The sequence below is a fragment of the Leopardus geoffroyi genome, chromosome B2, assembly GCF_018350155.1.
Source record: "Leopardus geoffroyi isolate Oge1 chromosome B2, O.geoffroyi_Oge1_pat1.0, whole genome shotgun sequence".
NCBI lineage: Eukaryota > Metazoa > Chordata > Mammalia > Carnivora > Felidae > Leopardus > Leopardus geoffroyi.
The window spans coordinates 96211181-96231388 of NC_059332.1; the positions used below are offsets into that span (position 1 = coordinate 96211181).

General features: G+C 39.5%; 1 protein-coding gene and 1 long non-coding RNA gene across 3 annotated transcripts in view; one reads left to right on the forward strand and one right to left on the reverse strand.

Moving 5' to 3' along the window:
* Positions 1–20208, forward strand: part of CRYBG1 (crystallin beta-gamma domain containing 1) — a 185848-nt gene that overhangs the window by 160889 nt on the left and 4751 nt on the right. The window contains exons 10-20 of the mRNA XM_045499179.1: positions 1010–1045; positions 2041–2195; positions 2862–2988; positions 3079–3224; positions 9925–10051; positions 10257–10289; positions 11319–11431; positions 13036–13165; positions 15719–15858; positions 18388–18511; positions 18949–19107. Coding sequence (XP_045355135.1) covers positions 1010–1045; positions 2041–2195; positions 2862–2988; positions 3079–3224; positions 9925–10051; positions 10257–10289; positions 11319–11431; positions 13036–13165; positions 15719–15858; positions 18388–18511; positions 18949–19107 — 1290 coding nt within the window. The remainder of the gene's footprint in view (positions 1–1009; positions 1046–2040; positions 2196–2861; positions 2989–3078; positions 3225–9924; positions 10052–10256; positions 10290–11318; positions 11432–13035; positions 13166–15718; positions 15859–18387; positions 18512–18948; positions 19108–20208) is intronic.
* Positions 14940–18058, reverse strand: LOC123608799. 2 transcript variants are annotated; one of them, XR_006717450.1, is made up of 3 exons: positions 17953–18058; positions 15532–15640; positions 14940–15150 (listed from the first exon to the last, which is right to left on the reverse strand). It is a non-coding gene; the product is annotated as an uncharacterized LOC123608799 (long non-coding RNA). The 2 variants fall into 2 exon arrangements; XR_006717449.1 differs by lacking the exon at positions 17953–18058 and having other exon boundaries at positions 15532–15715.

The window sequence follows — 20208 nt, forward strand, 5'->3', positions numbered from 1 at the left end:
GTGAACTCAACAGTTTTGTAAGCCATGGGTTGCAAAATCAAACGCCTCCAGGGGCCAGGCAGCAACTAGACATGAGTGAGGGTGGCTGGGAGTTGAGCTGAGTTGAGTGGTAGAGACAGACAAACCAGGCTCAAGTCCTGGCTAGAGGAAAAGCCCAGTGGAGAATTAGTAAGTGCACAAGGTGACAGGGTTGCTGCCTATGAGAATTTGCGTCCAGACATGTCAGGTCTTAGGACTGCTTTTTTTTTTTTTTTTTTCATTTTCCAAGATTCTTGATCTTTATTTTATTTATTTTTCCAAGATTCTTGATCTTTATTTTATTTATTTTTTTAACTTTTTAAAAATGTTTTATTTATTTTTGAGAGAGAGACAGAGTGTAAGCGGGGGAGGGGCAGAGAGCGAGGGAGACACAGAATCCAAAGCAGGCTCCAGGCTCTGAACTGTTAGCACAGAGCCCAATGCAGGGCTTGAACCCACAAACTGAGATCATGACCTGAGCCGAAGTCAGATGCTCAACTGACTGAGCCACCCAGGTGCCCCGATCTTTTTTTTTGTTTGTTTGTTTGTTTATTTATTTTGAGAAAAGGGAGAGAATCCCAAGCGGGGACCCAATCTCACAAACTGTGAGACCTTGACCTGAGCTGAAATCGGGAGTCAGATGCTTTAGCCAACCAAACCACCCAGGCGCCCCAGGACTGCTTTTTAAGAGAAATGAGAAATATCTATTTTTATGAGACATTTTCTGAATTACAAACAAACAAACACAGCTTATTGATATAACAAAAACATAACCTAACTCACAGATTCAGCTTATAGACCACCTCTGCTCTACACTGTCTTCCTCATTCTTCATCTGCGTGGTTGGTGACATCAGAACTGTCGCAACATAAATTAAACCAGATGCACTCACACTGGGAGGTTCCATGGCTTACCATAAACTACCATGGGTAATATATGGTAATCTATCAATGAAAAACCGGTTTTCTTACTGTATTATTTTTCTTTTCAGGGTGGACGTAAAGTCGAATTCCCTACAGATCCAAAGGTAAAAATATATGTATTTTACATTTTATTCCCATTCCGTCTCTATGAAGGTGATGCTTGTGTGGTTTTACACATCCGCCTCCATAAACATAACCGCAGCTAAAGGAAGTTGTCCCAGCTTACATGCTGTCCCTCAGACTAGAGCGCTTACACTGGTTAATGGTACGTGTAGCCATGGCTTAAAAGGTTGATTGTTGTGTTAAGTTTATAATTTGTGTTTGTGTTTACTAGTGGTGGGGCCTGCTGCCGCTTGCCAGTTACTCAGGAAAAAACTTTGTTTTCAAGACAAGTTCTCCCCTTCTGCTACTCTAACATGCTCTTTCTGCTATTTCTACTTTGCACATTTATGACACATTTATATTTCTTGTTTTTTTTCTAAGTAGCCTCCATGCCCACTGTGGGGCTTGAACTCATGATCTTGAGATCAGATGTCGCATGCTGTACAGACTGAGTCAGCCAGGCACCCCTGTTTCATTTTTAAAGCAACGTGGGATCCTTGGTCCCTTAGTTTGGCCTAAGCTAAATTCTAAATATCAGTTCTAGACATTGAACAAAAACCAATTTTTTAAGCCAATTACTTATTAACTGTCTTTTGAACCTTGTCTTTGGGCTGCACCACATCAGGATAAAAATTTAGGGCTGTCTGGGTGGCTCAGTCAGTTAAATGTTCGACTTCAGCTCAGATCATGATCTCCTGGTTCATGAGTTCAAGTTCCACGTCCGGCTCTGTGCTGACAGCTCAGAGACTGGAGCCTGCTTTGGATGCTATGTCTCCCTCTCTCTGCCAGTCCCCTGCTCATGCTCTGTCTCTCTCTCTCAAAAATAAATAAACATTAAAAACATAGTTTTAAAATTACAAGATACTGTTATTTAGTTTAAAAAATATGATCAGAACATTTTGTGTTCTAGGACTTAGTGATATTAAATGACTGAACGTTCAGTTTAGCTGTTGAAACCTTTAACCTCTTTCACTTACCGGTATATCTTCTATTATAGGTAGTAATTTATGAAAAGCCTTTCTTTGAAGGAAAATGTATGGAACTAGAAACAGAGATGTGCAGGTTTATGGCGGAAGCAGGTGAAACAGAAGGAACAACCGATGACAGTTTGCCATTTATGTCAGTGGGGTCGATGAAGGTTCTGAGAGGAATGTAAGTAGATGGGAGTAACCTGAGGAGTTTCTTTTTTATCATTTTAGTGAGTAATATACATGCCCCACCCCCAACCATTACAGATAGTGTGGTAGAGTGAACTTCAGACATGTTCTCAGTCCACTCTGACCTGGAGTTGACAGAGCAGATCGAGGTGGTGGTTTGGGGTCAGTCAGCTGAACGAGGCTGATAAATTGGCCCAGATTGATCAAATCTACATCTTATTAATATTATTCTCCAAACTATTGAACTGTTAGTTTGCTCTCTATTTTTTATGATATTTTGCACTTTATGTATCTTACATATTTCCTTTAGAAGTATATACTTCAAAGTCTTGTACATAGCAAAAATATATAATATTTTAATTATGCTTTGATGAAAGTTTAGCCAGTTTTTTTGCTGAAGTTCTTTGGAGTCTTCTTATTAAACACACACACACACTCCCTACACTCCTTTACAGAACATTGATGTATGTTTCTTAGGTTATTCTTTAGGAGGCCATTCTATTAGTCTCTTAAATTTTAGAGGAGAATTCCAATTGTCATAATGCATGAGTCTATGTCTAGCTTCATAACTGTTAGTATTTGTGAATGAAACTGATATATACATGGGAAAAATTTCAACACTGACGAAGATTACCGCTCCTTCATGTTTTTTCTCTTGCAGTTGGGTTGCTTATGAGAAGCCTGGATTTACAGGTCATCAGTATTTGCTCGAAGAAGGAGAGTACAAGGACTGGAAAGATTGGGGAGGTTACAATGGAGAACTTCAGTCATTACGACCTATATTAGGTGTAAGTTAAAGAAAAGCTAATGGCTAATACTTGATCTTTTTTGAATATGAATGTCTAACCTTTGAATTTTGATTTTTTTTTTCTTAATAGGATTTTTCAAATGCTCACATGATCATGTACAGTGAAAAAAACTTTGGATCCAAAGGTTCCAGTATTGACGTATTAGGAATTGTTGCTAACTTAAAGGAGACCGGATATGGATTGAAGACCCAGTCTATTAATGTACTGAGTGGAGTGTAAGTGAAATAACCCAACCGGGGTTTTAACCATTTTTACTTTGTGTTGTATTAAACTAATAGCGTCTCTGACAGAGTAGGCACTCAGGAAATAAACATATCAACGACTGAACATTAAGTCAGTCATTTAATGTGTACTGCCACAATACTTTCATAACTGCTTTTTAACATCTTTCTCATATAATCTTTTTTTCATGTGTCATGTAACATTGCAGTAGACTTTTGGGTTTCAGGATAGAAATTCACCGGTCCACTTCTCTTACCATTCTGCATGGAAAGATTCCCTGGATTTCTTATGATGGGAATCAAATAAAAAATAATCTTAACACTAGAAACCTGAGGCTGGGATAAAGTCCCATTTGATTTTCCTACAGTCCTTGTAGGGGAGGAAAAATTTTATTCTACCCATCGAGATTCTTCCTGTTAATTAAACTGACACAAGACAGATTAACAGGAGAAAAAAATCACCAAAGTTTAATTACATGTTCAGGGAGGCCCAATAATGAAACTGAGACCCAAAGAAATGACCGAGGCAGGTGAGTTTTATATATTTTAGACAGACAATACATTTGTGAGGAATTGGCAGGATAAAACTTGTTTGGGAGCTTTAATTAGTATGGAATTGTAAACAGAATTTGTCTCATGTAGTAAATTGATAACAAGGTTTGTTTATACAGCCTTCTCAGCTCTAAAGTCCCTATCTCTGGTGATGAAGGTGTGTCTCTACCTCCTGGTACAGGGAGGACACCTTTCACATGGGAGATTTATTTATTATTATTTATTATTTATTATCTCTGCTTTCAGGGAGACAGAGGAGGGTCTGAGTGTCTTTATTGCACAGGCTTTACTTTGAAATAACACTGATTATGCCATTGTGGCAGATTTTAGGGTGGCCTGCCCTGAGCACCTATATCTACACCTGCACTGTTTCGTTTCTTCACTATTATTTTGACCTAAAAATAATTGTTTCAGCATACCTGGAGTTAGCAATTGAATGCTTTATTAACATAAGTTTTTATTGAAAGATGGTCAGAAAAGACTCTTGGGGATGCATATGACTGCAAGTCAAACTAAATCGGTATAAGTGATAAAAATGGAATTTATTGGCCTACATAACTTAAAAGTCCTGGAAAGGGGGTACCTGGGTGGCTTAGTCAGTTAAGCATCTGACTCTTGATCTCGGCTTTTGTCATGGTCTCAGGATTGTGCAATGGAGCCCTGCATTGGGCTCATAGTGGAGCATGGAGCCTGCTTGGGATTCTCTCTCAATTTCTCTCTCTCTCTGCCCCTTCCCCACTTGTGTTTTTCCTCCTGCCCCGCTCCCCTTAAAATAAATAAACTTAAAAAAAAAAAAAGTCCTGGACAAGATTTTGCTTCATTCATGGCTGGATATAGGGTTTAGACACTGGCATTAGAACTTGCTCTCTGTCTCTTGACTAGGCTTTTTTTCTGTGCTGGCTTCATTTTAAGCAGACCACTTCCATCTGGTACATTAGCTACCTATTGTTCTTCCATCTCACTGTATCCAGTGGAAAGGACTTCTCTTTCCCACAAAAGCTCCAGGTTTCGGTTTGATTCTGTAGGCTTGGGACATGTGTACGTGCCTGAGCCAATCACTGTAGTCAAGGAGATGATCGTGCCTATGTTATGTGCCCAACTCTGGAGTAGTGTAGGGTCAGTCCCATAGAAGCCACTTTTATATGATCGGGGTGAGTTGTTCCCCAGGAACATCAGAAATGATGAGGACAGATACTGGATGGGCAAAACAGGTGTCTATTAAAATAAGTTATACAATTATTCTTATGATCCAGGTTGATGTCAGTTATAGTTGGGTATAAGTGAGAGTATTCTTAAATAATCATATGAATTTATTTGACATTGGTTCTGTTGAAAATGTTTGTTAGGTTTTTTGTTTTTAAATTTTATTTTAGAGCATATGCAAGCAGGTGTGAGGGGCAGAGAGAGAGAGAATCTTAAGCAGGCTCCACACACAGCATGGAGCCCGATGCGAGGCTCAATCTCACGACCCTGAGATCATGACCTGAGCCCAAACCAAGAGTTGGACGCTTGACCAACTGAGCCACCCAGGCACCCTGATGTTAGGTTTTTTATGTCATGAGTAACCTAGGCTATTTGGATCATTCTAACCTCAACCCATTTGTATTTCATGGAGCCCTCCTGTAGTGTCCCTGGATATTTGAGATGTGTGTACAATGTAATATGCTTTACTGTTAGTCATGTTCACCAAATCCTTGTGTTGGTTGCTGCTTGTGGTGCCCTCTTGATAGAGTGACATCTGGGATTTCTGGGTCTTCCTTCTTAGCAGGAAGTGCCTTCTGTGTCCTGCTCTGGAACCCTAACATCTTACCATCTGCCATAGACCAAAGGTATTAGTACGGCAGTTCTCTGAGATAATGCTGTGGTTCTACGGTATTTTAGACTGCCTTTATTTAAAGCTAATTATTTAGAAGGAAAACAGTGACCAATTCAGTCTGGACAAATAGTTGTACATTTTGGTACTCACCAGGTGTGTTGGTCCCATTAGTCAGAGTCCAGTCATGCTTCCCAGCAGAGGAAGCAACAGGAAGCTGGCTAGAATTCTCTTAGGGCATTTATGTGCACGGTTCTGTTAGCACAGGTAGAATTGTACCCAGAGCCAATCTTTTTTTTTTCTTTCTTTTTTTTAGCCCAGTCTTTGTTTGCTTGAAATTAGATTCCTTTATAAAACGTTGCTTTTATAGGTTTCTATTTTTAGTCATTTCTAGTTGTATTTCCTGGTTTAGTTTTTGTTTTTGTTTTTGTTTTTTTTTTTTTAATAGGCAGTTGAGTTGTGGTCTTGGGGGAAGTTGAAGGGAGGTGTGTACACATCACCACTTCCTTTCAAATTCTGTGGCTGTGGAAGGGCTGTGTGTACCAGGGCCAGCTGCTTCCTCACAGGTCATTTAGTTGGTTATCTGACAAATATTTATTGAGGTCTGTTATGTGCAAAGCATAATATTATGTCCTCACAGAGGTCACAGCATTTGTATAAAACATAATCATTGCTACGAATAAGACCTAGAGATTAAGGGCTCTGGGAATCTACTGAGCAGAGAGAGATTAATTTCCCGTGCGGACACAGGGAAGACTTTGGCCCGAGAGGTAGCATTGCAGCTGAGCCTTGTGAGGCAGGTAGGCTGAGGTGTGCCAACACGAGGGAGGAAGACTAGCCTATTTGTAATAGTTTCAAAGAAAAATGATTGTAATGACTTTATTCTTATTAGTAAATAAGCATTTTAGTTTGGTTCTTGATTTCTCAGTATGGTACTCAAAAGCTTTTCAGAAAAACTTTTTTGAGATTCTTGTTCTGGAAGTGTCTTGCAGGAGGTTCACTCTCACATGGGTGATAAAGTCCCTGGGAGGTAAATTCATTTTTAGCTCAGAAACAGAGACCAGCCTTCAGGAAGGATGCTCATGAATCCGACCGTTGAGGTTTTGAGAACTGCATTCCGTTTCTTACTGAAACGGAAGAAACTCCCTTTCACCGCCCTGCTGATCAACGTCAGGTTCTACACTGTGCTCTTGTTCACATGGGGGCAACTGGGCTCGTTGTTTTGAAACTGAGAACAAAATGAAATATTTCTAGAGTCCACCTGAAAAAATTAAAACTGCTGTTGCTTTAAATTCTTTTTCCTTTTCTCTTCCATGGAAGGGCTGGTTTGCCCCACTGCCCCTACGTTCTGAGCAGGGATTCCACTTCCACGAGGCTGGGACCTGCACGTACTTGTAGCAGCCCCCCTCCCCGCCACCCCCACCAACCTCATAAACAGAGAAGCGTTGATTCATGTGTACAGAATCTGTTTAAACAAGGACAGTAAGGAATTTTCTTCGTAAGAGTCTCAAGTAGAAGTTATAGATCTACCAGAGAATCTCAGACCTGAGTTTTAGGGGTTTTTTTTGTTGTTGTTGTTTTTTTTTTTTCACCCTCATGCATCAGTGATTCATCTGGGGCCGCATCTTGGAAGGAAAACAACACTACTGTCAATTCAAGTAACATCTTAATAAGTGGTTGGTTTGTTTCAGCCTCAGTGAATTAGGCTTATGTGGTGTTGGGTGTTTGCTTACAAGTGATTTGTTTTAGTTTTATCGGGAAATAGAGCATTCATACTTGGTTAAAAAAAAAAAGTGCTGGATAAACCTACTTTCGAGGTTCACTCGGTTGTTCTTTCCCCCTATATTTGGTCTTTCCCCACTCACAGCCCTTTCCCTTCCAAACCTTGAGGTCAGTCAATCAAGCAAAAAGGCCTTTTAACCCTCTGTTCTTTAACTTGTTACAGAGCCCGCCAGAAATACTTTTTTTGTGATACGGCTATGACCTTTTTTTCTTTCTTTCTTTTTATTTTTTTAAGTCCTGGGTTTTGTGAAATAGATTTTTCTTGCCGTGCACCTACTCCTCCCCACATAGCAGGATTCCACGTTCTTGCTTGGCTTTTGCTTCTCTTCATGAGGCAAAGGCCGTGTGAGCAGAAGCCGCACACTCAGGTTCCCAGGAGCCATAGAACCTCACATGATGTCAGCCCTGGGATCCTGGCCAAGCCCTCTACTTACAAATGAGAATATGAACTTTCACAAAGGTTAAGTGAGCCCTTCAAAGTTATCTGAAAGTTAATGTCCCGACCATAGCTGGAACTAGGTCTCCTAATTCCTGACCTCACCATGTTAAAGAACAGGTTTTAAAAATTGCTAATGAGGTTCTGAAATGGAGTAGTGTTTTCTGAAATATGACGGGACTGGCCTTCTAGCAGTTACTCTGTTCATTTGGGCAGAAGTGTGTGTAGAGACATTAGCTGTCATAAACTACGTAACACTGGAGATTTTTACAGTGTTCTTTTTTTCTCCTTGATTGCTGTTCATTTCCTAGTAACGACTGTATCTGAGTTTTTGTATAAAGTCAAGCCCTTTTGGTAGTAAAATCATAATCTGTCCTAATTATGAAGTGTGTGGACTATTTTAAGTCTGGTGTAATGGAAGAGTAAATGAAAGGAAACTTAACAGGGCCGGTGGCAGCTTGGGTCATGAAGTGAAGAGAGCGTGGGGGGAGCCCCAGGAGACTCCATCATGGACTCAGTCATCCCTGGCCACTAACTGATTGTGTCACCTTCCCGTTCAAAATAAACACCAATAAGTAATTACGTGTGATACTTTTCCTCCTCACACGCCTAGCGTCATTTAGTTTCTGGCATATGATAAATGGCCAGTCGAGGTTTGTTGAAAGAATCAGGGAATTAACTTTTCTGTGTCTTTAGGTTTTCCTTTCTGTAAAATGGGAAAACCAGTCCTCCCTAGATTAAATGTGGTCATAGATGTGAAAGCATTTTGGAAAGTTGTGAGTATGTATACAAGCACCTAGGTATTATTCCTTTTCATCTGTGAGCAGATCAGCAGGGCAGTGAATTAACTCAGGAGGTGCAGAATTATCTGTTGAATATAACGAAATTGAAAAAATTCCCTTCAGAGATTATCTTTGGCTAGGAAGTAGCATCAATAAGTTGGTTTTGTTATCCTGGTTTAATTATCCTGAGTGTGGATCACTTGAAAGGTGACAAAAGAAAACCTCCCAAAAGAGATTTTAGTGTTTCTGAGCATCTGTTCAGTTTTGCTTACTACATAGTCATGTCACATTGGAAATCCTGTTCCAAATAAAATTTTACTTAGCCGTATTTTTTTAAAGCCTTTCTTCTGTTACCTTTTTCCACTATGCTTTATTGTGTGATAGAGACATAGTTTCTTGTACTCTTTCTGGAAAACTATTAATGTCAAAAATAAAAAGAACTCTTACTTGCTTTTTAAGAGAACTTTACAGATATTTCTTGGAAGTCCAAGTTGTTTCCTTAGAATAGGATTAGAGGGGCGCCAGGGTGGCTGAGTGTCAGACTTTGACACTTTGTTCGAGTGTCAGACTTTGGCTCAGGTCATGATCCCACAGTTCATGAGTTCAAGCCCTGCATCAGGCTCCACACTATCAGAGTGGAGCCTATCTGATAATGTGGAGCCTGCTTGGGATTCCATCTCTCTCTCTCTCTGCCCCTCCCCTGCTTGCTCACTCTCTCAAAATAAATAAATAATCTTTAAAAAAATTTTTAAGAGCAGTTTAAAAGAAAAACTTTACAGACACTTCTCGGAAGTCCGCGTTGTTTCCTTAGAATAGAATTAGAGGGGCACCTGGGTGGCTTAGGCCACCTGAGCCAATGTCTGACTCTGGCTCAGGTCATGATCTTACCAGTTTGTGAGCTCGACCCCCACTCAGGGCTCTGCACTCTCTCTCCCTCTCTCTCTGTACCTCATGGGATTCTCTGTCTCTCTCTGCCCCCTTGCTCATTTGCACACTCTCTAAAAAAATAAATAAGAATTCGAAAAAAATATCCCCATGGGAGCTTTCTCAGGGAATAGGATTTGACACGTGAGAACACCAAAAAGTTCATGGAAAGATGCTCTTACACCAAAAGGTTCGTGTAAAGATATTCTTTCACTTGTCACTTTGACTTGTCATACAGACAGATCTCCCAAAAGATTAATAGAGAATCAGAAAAATTATTAAGATTACTGATTATTAAAACAAATGAAAATTTCTGTATGATACATATTTACTTAAATGTGTTTGATAGTTTTATTATACATGTCAGCTATCAACTATGACAAGTAGATGTTTGTGTTTCTTTAGATGGGTAGCCTATGAGAATCCTGACTTCACAGGAGAACAATATATACTGGATAAAGGTTTCTATACCAGTTTTGAGGACTGGGGAGGCAAAAATTGTAAGATCTCTTCTGTTCAACCCATATATTTGGTAAGGAATTCTACTTTTGTATGAGAATATTTAACTGAATTCTGGATTTCCTTAATGTGTACTTCGGGTTCATGTAATACTTAACAGTACAGAAACTATTCTGAGGTTATTTTTAACAGTAATTGCTAATGATCTAGAAGAAAAAAATGTTTTCAAGATGTCTGCTCTACTCATTTCCTTCTCTCTTCCCCTTAAAATTTTTTAGGATTCTTTCACTGGCCCAAGGAGACGAAATCAGGTAATTTAAAAAATAATCTATTTTTTATAATTAGGGGCCTTCCATTGAAAAGCTGACCTTATGTGTAAAATGTCAGACATTTGGGATATTTTGTTAGTTTTACTTATTTTTATACCTCAAACCATAATTGTATTTCTAAGTTAGATTTAGGTTTACTTTATAAATGCTTGAGAGCATTGACTCATATCTAGATATTTCTTATAAAATGCTCTTCTCGGGGTGCCTGGGTGGCTCAGTTGGTTAGGCTCTTGATCTCAGCTCAGGTCTTGATCCTCAGGGTCATGAGTTCAAGCCCTGCATTAGGCTCCATTCTGGACATGGACATACATACATAAAATGTTCTTCTTACGTAAAGTTGAATTTAATATCATTACATAGAATCAATTTGCTTAATACGCTAAGATTAATATCTCAAACAATACATACAGTTATTGTGGTAAACAGTAAAATGAATTTTCATATTTGCTGTGTCTACATTAGACAAACATTTTATACGGTCTCTCACCCAAGCCTTTGTATGCTGTCTGCATCAACTGAAGTGTTACATTTGTTATTTAGGCTTTTTAATGGAAGTGTTCAGAATTCAGACAGCCGTAATTACAGAGGCACAAACACCACTGTAGCCTCCTTTATTGGCATACACAAGATTCTAATAAGTCAGCAAGTATCTTCCATTGAGAGGGAGGAAAACTATATTTCTAAAATACAGTTTCTTGTAAATGTTAGAACTGACGAACAATTACTTTTGGCCACAATAAAGCTTTAAAATGCCTCACAGCTTGTTGCGACAGGGTGTTCTATAGAAAGCTGCCTCAACTGTCGGATTGTCCTTTGATGTCTTTGAATCAAATAATCATGAATGGTGTGGCCAGAGTATTTCTAATTGATCATTAATGTAGAAGTGGAAAATTAAAGGATTTATAAAATTCACAGCCGTTTATTAACAGGTCATGTTTGCATCATCTCAAAGGCTGAATGAGTTCATATGTTTAGGAAAATAAGCTTACATATTTGTTTACTTTTTCAAAGATTCAGTTGTTTTCAGAACCACAGTTTCAAGGTCGCAGTCTAGGTTTCGAAGAAACAACAAGTCAAATTGACGATTCGTTTTCTACCAAGTCTTGCAGAGTTTTAGGAGGCAGGTAAGTAAAACGGTGGACTGGCAGGGCCTAATCCCCGGGAGAGTAGAATGCACGAATCAGCAAATCTTTAGGGACATCCCTAGGTGTTTGGCACTACATGAAACCACCAACGGTACAAGACCATGTTAGTCCTGAGGTGCACCTTGTAGCATCTGAGCACTGGGCGGAGGACATGGGATCGCTTTGGATGGAGAAGCTGAAAATCACCATGTCACTGTGCAATGGGATTCAGACCAGGTTCTCTACTTTCTAGCCTGTCCTGTCACCATAACGGGACTCTAATAATCCCTCAGGTGCCTCCCAAGGTGGATTTTTTTTTTTTTTTTTTACAGGTAGATAGGCATTCTTTAAAAAAAGGTTTTTTATGTTTATTTTTGAGACAGCACGAGCAGGGGAGGGGCAGAGAGAGAGACGGAGACAGGCTCCAGGCTCCGGGCTGTCAGCACAGAGCCCGATGTAGGCCTCAAACTCACGGACTGTGAGATCATAACTTAAGCTGAAGCCACCCAGGCACCCTGGTAGATAGGCATTCTGCATGACAACAGTGTAATCATAAGAAGGGAAAGAAAGGCATGAGCCCAAAGTGCCGTGCTGAAAATAGTTTCATAAAAGCTTTACAGGGAGGGGAGAGCCCAAGGTCAGGGAAAGTTGGCTAGGAAACACTTGGAGCAAACTGTGCAGAAGGTGATGAGGAATTAAGTCTAATAATAATAATAGTAATAGCAATAGTGTCTTTAATCATACAGTTCTTTATGGTGTAAATAGCACCATCATATCGGTTAGCACTGCACAGTGGAAACAGCACTGGCTTTGCATTCAAGTGCACAGATTTACAGTAAAGATTTTATTTATTAGCACACACCTCCGTCTCTGTCCTAGTTCCTCTTTATCCCCTGCCCTGCTTCACTTCTTACTACCAGACAGCTACTTTTGTTGTTGTGCATTTGTTGTCTGTCTCAGCTCACCAGAGTGTAGATTTTATGATAGCAGGGACTTCGTTTTGTCCTCTGTCCTATCCCCAGCAGTGGAAAAGTACCTGATCTACAATTAGTCCTCAGTAAGCTTCCTTGGATTAAAAGAACAAACAAAAAGCCCCACCTCTTCTAAGGAAGCATGGAAAATCACCATCTTACTAGTAATGCTGGGGCCCTGAGGAGCTAAATGACTTGTCTAAGTCACTATGGTAGTTTGACTCATGGCCCAGTACCGAGGCGCTGGAAATGAGGATAAAGGGAAGACATTTGGGAAGGACGTTGGTAGACCCAAGGTGACTGATTAGCTGTGAAGGTTGAAGGATTATTCAGAGAGGACTCAAGGGCTAGAGGATGGTGGCACCCATGAGGGGAGCAAGGAGTACTGGAAGGTGCAGAGATAGAAACTGAAGATTTTGGGGAGAAAAATTTTGTTTCCCAAATGCAAAATTAACAACTGACTTATGAATATTCATTTGCAACACAATGGAAAAAAGTAAACAGGTCTAGATATTTTTGAAGACAGAACAGTTAGCCACCGGCATTGTGTTTTATATATAGCAGGCTACCTATTCTTGAATAGGAATATTCAAATTACATATTGCACACGTCTATGTTTTTTTCCTGTCATAGCTGGGTTGCATATGATGGAGAAAATTTCTCTGGTAATCAGTACGTGTTGGAAGAAGGCCACTATCCTTGTGTCTACGCGATGGGATGCCTGCCTGAAGCAGCTTTCAAGTCTCTTCGTTTTATAGATGTTGTAAGTATAACAATGTCAGTGTGAATATGGCGTCACAGAGATGTGTGGTTCACGCAGCTGATGGAAACCAGCAGGGAGGCTTCCTCAGGACTTAAAGTCAGAGGCACAGAAAACAGTTGCAATAGAATGTTCCAGCCTATAACTTTTTGGTCTCTTTTTACAGCTTTAACATAGAAGTTGACTTTCTTTGCTGTTTTCTCAGACTTCAGGTCAAGGGTGTTCAGTCAGTCGTGGTATAGTCATCAGGGGTTCGTTCAAGGCCCCTCTCCTGTCTTTCTTCCGTTGCATACCTGATCCCTATTTTTATTCCTCTCTCCTTTACAGGTATCCGCTCTAGTGTGTTTGGGATACAGCTTAGATATTCTTATAAAATGTTTTTTATTTTACTTACTTTAAAAAAAATTTTTTTTTCAACGTTTATTTATCTTTGGGACAGAGAGAGACAGAGCATGAACGGGGGAGGGGCAGAGAGAGAGGGAGACACAGAATCGGAAACAGGCTCCAGGCTCTGAGCTATCAGCTCAGAGCCTGACGCGGGGCTCGAACTCACGGACCGCGAGATCGTGACCTGGCTGAAGTCGGATGCTTAACCGACTGCGCCACCCGGGCGCCCCTTATTTTACTTACTTTATCCTCACATGCACACGTATCCCCGTTGACCTGTGTGGGAATCCCTTCGAGATATATATTTAAAAAGTAGATTTGCAGGATTCCATGTGCATGAATATTCAGCTTCTCTAAGTAATGCCAGATTCCACTACTTGGGATCTTTGCTGGCAGAGCATGTGGATTCATTTTCTCCATCATTGCCATTACTGAATATTTTCTGACTTTTGTCAATTTGAAGAAATTGGGTAGAAAGTATTTTCTCATTGTGTTATGTTTCACCAGTATCTCCTGCACTAGTCATTTGGATTTTCTATTCAGTGAATAGTCCGTTTTTATATCCTTTGCCAAACTCTTTATTAAGTTTTCTGTATCTTTTGTTGTCACTGGGTTGCAGAAATTCTTCATAGTTTTTAAATCTATCGCTTTGTTGTCTTAGAAATTTGCAATCACGTCTTCTCCCAGTTTATTACATATGTGCTACTTCAGATTATGGTGCTCCTTTTTGCATAGAAACCTTTAATTTTTGATGTAGCTAAAGCAATATTCAGTACAATAAAACAGCAAGATAATGTTCTGATTGTTCAACTCTGGGTGTGTCTGTAGTTTTGGAAATATTTGTTAGTTTTTTTTGTAGCTGATCTCTTATAAAAAGCTTAAAACATATGTCATCGGTGACTTCAGTTTTACAGGTAGAAAGAACATACATGAGATGGCTTTATTTCCTCCCTGCCTGTTCAAATAACTAAAATGTTGACCGTTTCTTTAGATGTGGAAATAGTATCAGTGAAACATGGTATGGTGTTTAAGATTCACTAACTTACAGTGAAATATCTAAAAACTTCGGTATTTAACCACCTAGAATTCTAACAGCTATCTCCAAATATATTTTCAAAAAACAAAAAAACCAAACCCACTGCCGTTGCAGTTTCCAAATGCCTTCCTTCACCTAGTACTTGGTGGATATGCTCAGCCACTTGTGATACTTACGTCATTTCCTTCTCGTATATTTTATATAACCTAATTCCTACACTATACAAACCACCTCTACACACTAATCTGCTCTGTTTACTGGTCGGCAGAAATCTTTGTACATGTCAGGGCACATCCACATCAATGAAGCAGTAAGTTACCACACCCTAACCACAAAACTTTAAGCAGGTAGGTGATTTTTGATGTATTATTTATGATCTTAGGATTATTATCATTAGAGCTTAGACTAGGGTCAGTTTCAAACTGTGATTTGAAAAACAAGCATAATCTGCTTTTTATTTTCTGAAAATGAATGGACTTCTGTGCCCTTGTCCTCTTTAAAATGACTGATAGCTTGAACATGCAGCTTCCACACTGGTTTTTTTCTCTCCTTTTAACAATTATTCCTATAGGAAAGTTTGGGAGCATGAGTGTACAGAATCGTTGTCTTATTGACAAAACAACAACAACAAAAAAGACATTTGAAAATGCATACAAGGGGAAGTTTCTTTGATTAGGTAATTACCACTGTTACCACTAGACCCCAAAGACAGCCATAGTCCTCTGACCCTCACCATTTATGTCCATGGCTTTCCAGCCCCTCCTTTTCCCTAATAAACAATGGCAAAATTGAAAATAAATTTCATTACAAGTGTTGATTCAATACATATACCCATTCCTTTGTGCCTAGGATATGGCCCCCTCTATATCAGCTTTAAAACACTGTTATCCATAACAGCTAAAACACATATCCATAACAGCTTTAAAACACTGTTATATTTACCCACCTTTCCATGTAGTAGAAAACTTCCTGTCTGTCCTCTCCTTAGCTTTGGAGTGCATGAACACCCAGACCTCCAGGGAAAGGCCAAGCCTGGCCAGAGCTTGTGATTTGTCCTTTAACAAGATATTTCCATGTAAGTTTGAATTATTATCAAAGATGAGTAACGGAACACTGTTTTTGTTCCTATACAGGAATTTTCTGAACCAACAATTATTCTTTTTGAAAGAGAAGGCTTCAAAGGAAAAAAGATCGAACTTAATTCAGAAATAGTTAATCTCCGATCCCTAGGATTCAACACACAGATACGCTCTGTTCAGGTGATTGGTGGCATGTAAGTGAGTTACCTACTTGTTTATTCAATAAAATATTTGATTTTTAAAATTAGGTATGATCAGAGTCACCTGGGTAGCTCAGTCGGTTAAGCGTCAGACTTCAGCTCAGGTCACGATCTCGTGGTTCACGGGGTTCGAGCCACATGTCAGGCTCTGTGCTGACAGCTCTGAGCCTGGAGTCTGCTTCGTGGATTCTGTCTCCCTCTCTCCCCGTCCCTCCCCTGCTTGTACTTTGTCTCTCTCTCTCAAAAATAAGTAAAGCATTAAAAAAAAAAATTTTTTTAAGGGGTGCCTGGGTGGCTCAGTCAGTTAAGTGTCCAACTTCAGCTCAGGTTCATGGGTTCGAGCCCCATGTCAGGCTCTATACTGCAGCTCAGAGCCTGGAGCCTGCTTTGGATTGTGTCTCTCTCTGCCCCTCCCCCAGTCATGCTCTGTCTCCAAAATAAACATTAAAAAAATTGTTCAAAAAAAATTGTTTTTAGTTAGGTTTGATCACATTTCTTTCTATCCTGTGCTACCTTAAACAAATTGAAATATAACCTCTTATCCTCCTATTTTCTGTAAGGGTTAATAATTATGTACCTTCATAATATATTTTTCCTATTGAGAAAAGCCATGTGTCAGGTAGATTTCATCTTTTCATCCACATTTGTAATTTACTTAAGGTAAGGACTTTGTCTTTGGGTCCTCTCAAATTCCTAGGGGAATGCTTGGCAAACCAGTGCTCAGTAAACACATGAAGCACTTTTTTTTTTTTAGCAAGTAAGAAAGGAAGCTGATTTTTCTTCTCCCTTTGAAAGACCAAGTCCTTTGGTTTTAGAGTAAGGGTTTGGATTTTCTTTTTTTTTTTTTTTTTCAACGTTTATTTATTTTGGGGACAGAGAGAGACAGAGCATGAACGGGGGAGGGGCAGAGAGAGAGGGAGACACAGAATCGGAAACAGGCTCCAGGCTCTGAGCCATCAGCCCAGAGCCTGACGCGGGGCTCGAACTCACGGACCGCGAGATCGTGACCTGGCTGAAGTCGTACGCTTAACCGACTGCGCCACCCAGGCGCCCTGGATTTTCTTTACCCAGAAATTGATAGCAGACGCTGTGTACAATGATTAAAGGCCAACATGGGAAGATTTTTCTCACGTTACGAGAATTTTGAAATTAAGATATAAAAGTGAGCAAGAACTACCAACATAATGTTTATAAGAAAGTAAATTTCTTTCCCTCATAAAAACAATAGGTATGGCCTCCCTGTAGGCATCAGTGTTGGAAGGGCCGACAGTTATTTACAAAACAGTTGTAGATTATTACTGTGGTAGAATTATGGGTGATTTTTTTTTCCCCAAATGGTTTTAATTTTTTGTTTTTACGATAAAATGACTAAGACGATGACATTTTAAAGTTCCAGGACTAAAAGTAGAGAACACTCTTCCTTGATGTAATAGATCAGCCAGAGGAAGAGGGTTGCTGGGTTGCTTGCATGCTGTGTGCCATGACCTTAACTTCTTCGGGGGTGGGCACTAGCATCTTCAGGTGGAAGAGACCAGAGAATCTTCAGTTTTCTGGATTGAGGAAGGTTACACCCATTTTATTTTTATTTTACATATATATATATATATATATATATATATACACACACACACACACACACACACACACATTTTTTTTTTGAGAGAAATATATATTTTTGAGAGAAATATATATATATTTTTCTTGAGAGAAAGCAAGAGCATGACTGGGGGCGGGGCAAAAGAGAGAGAGAGAGAGAGAGAGAGAGAGAAGAGAGAGTCTCAAACAGGCCCCATGCAGGACTTGATCCAACAACCTTGGGATCACGACACAAGCCGAAATCAAAAGTCGGATGCTCCACTGACCAAGCTCGCAGCACCCCATACCCATTTTAAACAAAGCTTTATTATTTTTACTTAACCCTATGTAATACTTATCATGTGCCACACACTAATAAGAACTTTACAAATAGTAACTATTTAAATATAAGATTATTACAACTGAAAAGGTTTTACAAAAACCTCATAGGAGGTACAGGGCAATCTTGCAAAAAGGACTGAATTTCATTGCCCTATTAGAGGAAAAACTTACCTATTTCTCTTCAAGATAGGATCCTGGATGGCTCAGTAGGTCAAGCATCTGACTTGGGCTCAGGTCATGATATCACAGTTCGTGAGTTCCAGCCCCGTGTTGGGCTCTGTGCTGACAGCTCAGAGCCTGGAGCCTGCTTTCGCTTCTGTGTCTCCCTCTCTCTCTCTGCCCTTCCCCACTCATGGTCTCTCTCTCTCTCAAAAATAAATAAACATAAAAAAAATATGGATCTTTGTGGCATACTCATGTACCAAGAATTTGCTATTTGTCAATAAATGGGTGCTTTAAGTGTTTTAGAAAATAGTTTTTCTCTTCCAATGTATATTTAAACTATAAAGCTCCGTGTAAAACTTGGAAGCACTATAAAAATATAATCAGGGGCAACTGTTAAAGGGATACTACCGCTTACTGTGGTTTTCCACTTTTTTTTCCCAGATGGGTTACTTATGAATACGGCAATTACAGGGGTCGGCAGTTCCTACTGTCACCAGCAGAAGTCCCAAATTGGTATGAATTCAGTGGCTGCCGCCAAATAGGTTCTCTACGACCTTTTGCTCAGGTACTTTATTCCTTTTCTAGACTTTGAGTACTCTTCTCTGCAATCTTTACCTTTTATCATAAACATAATTCAACCTTTTAGTTTTGGTATAATACAAACTGAAGTATAACCTTGGTCTCTGCACCCCCAGTCCTTTAAATTTGGGCTCTGTTTCTGGTGCTGAAAGGTTGTGACGGCTTTCAGAAATGCTACCACACCCAACATCAAAACATGGCAGGTCCCATGCCCTGGGCTGTCCACCGGCAGGCTCCCTGCCCCCGGCATTTTGAAATTCTGACAGACTCTGCATTGAGAAGATCCTAAACCCTCTGAGACTCTTGCGGAGAGCAGTTATCTCTAATCCAACCTCACTTTGGTTTCTGCCTCTATTAATGCTTATTCTGTGCTTCTAACAGTATAACTTATAGATGACTATCGCTGGGGTCTCTGTTTTCCAGAAACGAATTTATTTCAGACTTCGAAACAAAGCAACAGGGTTATTCATGTCCACCAATGGAAACTTAGAGGATCTGAAGCTTCTCAGAATACAGGTCATGGAAGATGTTGGTGCTGATGATCAGATTTGGATTTACCAAGAAGGATGCATCAAATGCAGGGTGAGCTTAGACAAGTGTTTGTAATAGCATCTTTCTTCAAGTAGATGCTTCCTGGAGCACTTTTGTAAATAAATTAGAAGGGTTTTCATGAAAGTATTTTTTAGCTGATAGAACCAATCAAGGAACTTAAAATGGGAGGTAAATCTAGCACTTATCCTAGATGGAGTATTTGTATTTATACTTGATTTTTACATAGTAATAAAAGGAAGTGTCTGGGTTATTCTCCCCTATTTCCTTGATCTTTTATAGTTTTTCTCAGTAAGCCCCAGCACTATGGCAAATCATTCTTGATTGGTTGATTTTGGAGGACCCCGCAGACTAGGGTGAAGAGATAATGCCCTGTGTACAAGACAGTCCATTTCCTAATTATCACACCTTGTAAAGTAGATAATGGCCCATCTCCCTCTTGCATCACTCCTGCCATACTAGATGTTAAAAAGTTGAATGTAGTAAGACTTTATTAGAGAAGCTTATGCTTCTGTTGTAGATACTCTTTAACTCCTTGATTTTATGGGCTTGACTGTTTGCTCCCAATTTTTTTTTTTTTTTAACTCGGTGCCCCATGAGTCAGCAGAAGGACCACTTGTTAATTGAGTCTGTTGTGCTTGAGGGAGAATCATCCTTTCAGCAAGCGGAAGTCATATTTAGACAGGCACAGAAGAAATAGCCTGAGAAACCGAAGTAGCTGGAATTTAGAAGGCATTTTTAAAAAGCCAATTTCTGCTTTATCTTAATTCAAGAAAACTGCCTTTCAGCAGTTATTTCTAATAAACATTTTAGTGATGTTATTTAACTTTGAGATAAAGTATCCTAGATTACCACACTTTTAATCTCAATATATAGTTTTCATAAGCATTTTCTGTAGCAGTATGTGTTCATGTCAGATGAACATGATTGCCACACACTGTTTATATATAAAGGATAGATTTGTTTTTGAAAAGGACCCTTAAAATATTTGCGTGAAAACATACTTCACTGTATTTGTATTTTATTCTTTCTCTCTTTTTATAGTTGGATAACATGCCTTCTTAGAAATGTTTATTGGACATTTCTCATGAAGGAAAGATAAGAGAATAACTGGAATTTCAGGTTTTACAATGA